The 4,765-nt window shown below is 49.6% G+C and overlaps 1 protein-coding gene across 1 annotated transcript in view; it reads left to right on the plus strand.

The window, feature by feature from the left end:
- The window catches only part of OPHN1 (oligophrenin 1), a gene marked incomplete at both ends in the record, with an annotated part of 38,027 nt that extends 34,628 nt beyond the window's left edge, over positions 1-3,399 (plus strand). Inside the window, one exon of the mRNA XM_010286492.1 lies at positions 3,252-3,399. Coding sequence (XP_010284794.1) covers positions 3,252-3,399 — 148 coding nt within the window. The remainder of the gene's footprint in view (positions 1-3,251) is intronic.
- Between the last annotated feature and the right edge of the window lie 1,366 nt (positions 3,400-4,765).

Here is a 4,765-nt window from a genome sequence, read left to right on the forward strand (position 1 = left end):
ATCCTTTAAAAGATGTTGTTTGCTGTGAAGAGGATGGAGTAGTGCTCCCAGCAGACAAGGCAGCACACCTGCAGAAGTGAAGCTCCCTTTTCAGGAAAGACGAGGAGGCCGAAGCTGAAAGACCAAGGTTCTTGCAAAAGTGGATGTGGAGTCAGAGCAACCAGACGGGGACCAGATGGGTGGCGTGGGTGTTGGTTGTGGTGCTGAGGATTGAAGCCAGAGAAACAGGATGAAAGAGCTTGGAGAGACTTTTGAGTATCCACACAAGAATCTCATGAAAATCACAAGCCAGTTTCTTTGAAGGTTTCTGCAAATGCTTCAAATAAGTTCTGGCAGCAAAACAGGGAATCGTTTGTGTGCTGGGGTCCTTGCTCAATTTGCTCCAGACCTGAGCCTCTGTCCACCCCACTGTGGTGCGGGCTGAGTCAACACACGATTTACATTGCCACCTCTAAGAGCTGGAATTAAATCTTTAATTAAGCCAGACATCTCTTTGCTTGCTTTTAATTTCTTCAGCGGTAAGGTTAAGTTAGTAACGTTTATTGGATTGAGCTTGTAAGTTCAGCGTCAGCACTGAAAGTCTCTTCAGCTCACACATGAGCAAACACTCAAATGAGTCTGGAGGAAGAGAGGGATGTGGTTTAAATAGTGCAATATGAGGGCTCTAAAGACAAAGTAACTATTCATGAAGTCTTTGTGGATAATTACTGTTTCCACAGCTTATATGTCAATGCCACAGTTAAATAAGTTGATCACTCTGGAAGCACCTTCTTCACTGTACAAACCTTCTAAGTACGAGGGTCTGTCAATATCTTTGTACTTCCAAGTTGTTTAACTTGATTTTCATTTAGAAGGCAGAAGAAAAGCAGAGTCTGAAAAAGTGTAGGTTGTGGTGTGTTTTAGCATGGTTTCCAGATGTTGAAAAGCATTTTGTGAAACCAGCATTCTGTAGTACCTGTATAAGCATCCATGAGGAACTTAACACCTTTTTTTTCTTTAAAAAACAATATTGGACACTTGTCAATATATAGGAATGAGGTTCATGTTTCCAAAAAATTGCCCTGCTGCAGGTAAACCTTTGCTATTTTAATAATACCTGAGCTGCTGCTCTTAAATCATGGGCTGTTAATGTCACAGTAAATTCCTCTGAATTCAGGCAAGGGGGAACACACGGGGCCTTGTATTCTGGAGCGGAGAATATGTACTGCCCCTGCAAAGGACAGAGCCCCTTTTGGCATTAAGCATCAGCATCCGTGCTGTGTCACCAAATTGGGAAAGAAAAGCAGCTGAAATGATGATACCGGGGTTTGGAGCTCGTCTGGGTCTTTGCCCTAAATGCCTCAAGAGGAGCCGTGCAGGCAGCTGCAGAGCATGTTGTTCCTCCTCCCTTCATGCAGAGTAGGGCAGACTAAGTCAGGAGCAAAGCCTGAGTACCAGCACACAATATTTATACTGAGCCTGCTGAGTGGAAGCCTGGGCGGACTAGGCTAGGCACAGCCCCGGTCTGACCTTGCCCCTGCGCTGGCCAGGCAGCAGAGGTGTGGGGAGCCCGGCTGCAGAGATGGCTGGTGCCCACCCTCACCATGGTAGGTACTACCTCTCTTTGGGAACAAGAAGGTTAAAGTGGGAGTATGTTTTTCTCTCTCATCCCCCATCTCTGTTTCCCAGAACTGCTGTTTTTCTGGGAGAAGAAAGAACATACTTTTGGTTTAAATTACAAAAATGGCGTACTTAATCAAATCACAATGTTAGTTTCTTCATTTAAAAGTTTTTCTGGGTGACACAATAAAATTGTTCTTCCATAACAAAGCATGCACCGAGGGAGCAGTGACCCTGCTCGTCGGTTGGGTCTGGTGTGAGCTCTCGTCCTCTGGCCTTGAGCTGTCTCCAGCCAACATCCAGGAAGGGACCAGCTCCACATTCTCCAGAACGGGCAGCACGGCCTCGGGTCTCAGCAGCCTGTGCCACCCCGTCCATAGTAACTCACTCTTTAAAGCATGATATAAATTCTATTAATATCCATGGGAAAAACACAAGAACAGTTGGTTTTAGTCTTTAATGGGGTGTTTCAGATGTGCAAGAGGCTGCCCGGAGGCTCAAGTCTTTTTCAGATGTGCAAGATGCTGCCCGGAGGCTTAAGTCTTTTTCAGCTCCTAAAAAAAGCACCGACATAAATAAGAACCTCTAAATTAAACCCAACCAAATAGGTGCCATATGACCAGTGAGAAAAGGAGATAAAACTCCTTAGCAGTATTGTTTTTATGCCAATATTTCAACCAAGATAATTTCATAGTGCTACAGATTTCATTGTAAGCCAAGAGCTGAAGGGTTTTTTAGCATTAAATGATGTGGTGGCTTGTTCGGGTGCTTTCTGTAGATTGTATTGCCTTGCTGGTGTGGAAATCTTGACATTTCTCAGAAACTGTCAGCGTCAAGGCTTCCTTCATCAGCTCCAGGATAATTTGCTTCTACGCATTTTGTCTGGTTTTGTGATTTTGCCATGTTAATTAGTTCAGCGCTGCAGTTGCTGCGGCGGGGGTTGTGCAAGGGGCAGCGCAGCCAGCCTGTCTGTAGGAAAGCCCGTGGCAGGACACGTCTGTAGAGCCGTAACTAAAGCATCATCCCTGCTCCAGCCCCTCTCTACCCCTGGCAGCCGGGACTTTCCTGGGCACTGGCGACCCTTGAGAATGGCTGGTGCACACTGTCCGTCCCTCTCCGGGGAGGCTGGAGGAGCTGGTGTCACAGGGCCGGAGCAAACAGCTGGGAGCGCCCTGCCAGGCTCTCATGGGCAGCTGCTGGTCGGGATGGTTTGGAGCGGCCCTGGCTTTTCCAGCCCTCCTGGGTCAGTTGGAGGTGACCCAGGCCACAGGGCACTCCGCTGCGTGCTGGGGAGCAGAGAGGAGCAGGGCAGCCCTTGGCAAAGGCAGCGGGCGGGCGCTTGCCCTGCAGGAGCTGGGTCTTTGCCTCTGGCGTGGCTCAACCGCCAAAATTCTTCCCAGAGCCGAGGGGCCTGACGGCTTTGAGCGCAGCTGTGGCACACTGACCTCAGAGGGCTGCCCGACACGCCGGCTCAGCGCCTGGCCCCGGGGGGTTCTGAACCACGCGCTGCTGGAGGCTGGGCAGGGCCATGGGCAAGGTGTCGGTGGTGGCCACCATCCACCTCTGTGCTGGGCGGGTGGACCTTTGGTGGGAGGTGAGGCAGCAGCCCCTTCACGTCAAGCTGGGTCACCTAAGTGTGTCTGCCTTTACAGATCTACTCTGGCCCCCCAGAAGACACCGCTGCGCCCCCGGTGCCTCCTCCCAGGGTGGCTGCCCGGCGGCACAAACCCATCACCATTTCCAAACGTCCTTTGAGGGAAAGACCTGTCTTCTTTGGTGCTTCTGTGGAAGAAAGTGGAGGTCAGTCCAGCTGTTCACTGATGCCTTACCTGCCTCTTGCCCCCTCTGTTTCTTTTAACACCTTCCCAGGAGCAATGGACAGAACAATAGCAGGACTGCACTTCCCGGGCTGTGAACACAGCAGGCAGTGAGGTCTGTTGTTCAGTGAGAAAGGAAAGTGAAAAAACATTCCCACATAGGTTGCATCGTCTCACAACTCAAACTCCATGGGGATTTTTTTTTTCTCTTATTTGCAGTGTTCTCAGTTCGCAAAAATAAGACTTGGCTCTTGCATATGGGAAGCCCAGTGGAGAGGTTTTGTAGCTTCAGAGGCAAAAATGTGAAGTGATGCAAATGCAACTGAGCAGCAGAGTTGGTGGGATGGGAGAGAGTGTGCCTAGGCTGGGGTTGGACTGGAGTCTTGCCCTGCCAGAGCATCTGCAGGGCTGGCTCAGCCGCTGGCGATTTTGCATCCAGAGCAAGAACGTTGAAGCACTTTTTCAGGACACAGTAATAGTCTTTTCTAGACCAAGTACAGCTCTGCTGTTAAATTCATTTGATTGTAAGGAAATGGTAAGGCCCTTATCATTTCGAAGGGTACATCAATTTAAAGTCATGTTTCTCTCTGCACCTGATTTGCTCGAATTGTCATTGCAAGCTGTACCCTACATCACGTCATCACCAAAGAGCTGAAGAGTTTTTTTCTCTGTTGCAGTTTTCAGAGCTTCGATGATAATTTAGGCTTAATACTACAAGTGTATTTTTTGGCACTGGCAAAACATGATTGATTCAAACTGCTCTTTAAAATCATAAGACTGCTCGTGTATTTAGAGATGGCCTTGCATTTAAATGTTTCTCTGAACCGGGAGCCAGAAGCGTTAACGTTTGACTGCACTAAGGCTGCAGGGAGCAATCAGTGTCATAGCAGCGCTTCTGCATCCTGTGCGTGGGTCTCTAGCCCAACAAGAGTGATGAGATGAATGATTTTTGGAGGGACTTAAAAGCATGGTACACCACTTCTCACGAGCAGGCATACTGGAAATTAAAAAGAAATCTATAAGTATATACTGTTAGGTTCAGAGTTGTTTCAGTTTTCTGTATTCCTCAGCATTTGCGTGAGCCACTTGCTGTTTGCGTTTTGCTCAAGTGAGGAACAGTCACTGCTGAAGCAGCCGTCTCCTCCAACGCGGGCCCCCCCGCCGCAAGCATGCTCGTCCCGCGGTGCTGCAGGAGCTGTGCTGCTCTGGCGGAGAGCTCCGCACTCCCGCGGGGCAGAGACCGCGACGCCTCCCTGCTGCTTCCTAACCCGATGGCTGTCTGTCCCCTTGGCTCCGCAGCAGACCGGCACGGCCAGACCCCCAACGGCAGCGGTGGCGGCGAGGCCCCC

The sequence above is a fragment of the Phaethon lepturus genome, unplaced genomic scaffold (assembly GCF_000687285.1).
Source record: "Phaethon lepturus isolate BGI_N335 unplaced genomic scaffold, ASM68728v1 scaffold28824, whole genome shotgun sequence".
Lineage (NCBI taxonomy): Eukaryota > Metazoa > Chordata > Aves > Phaethontiformes > Phaethontidae > Phaethon > Phaethon lepturus.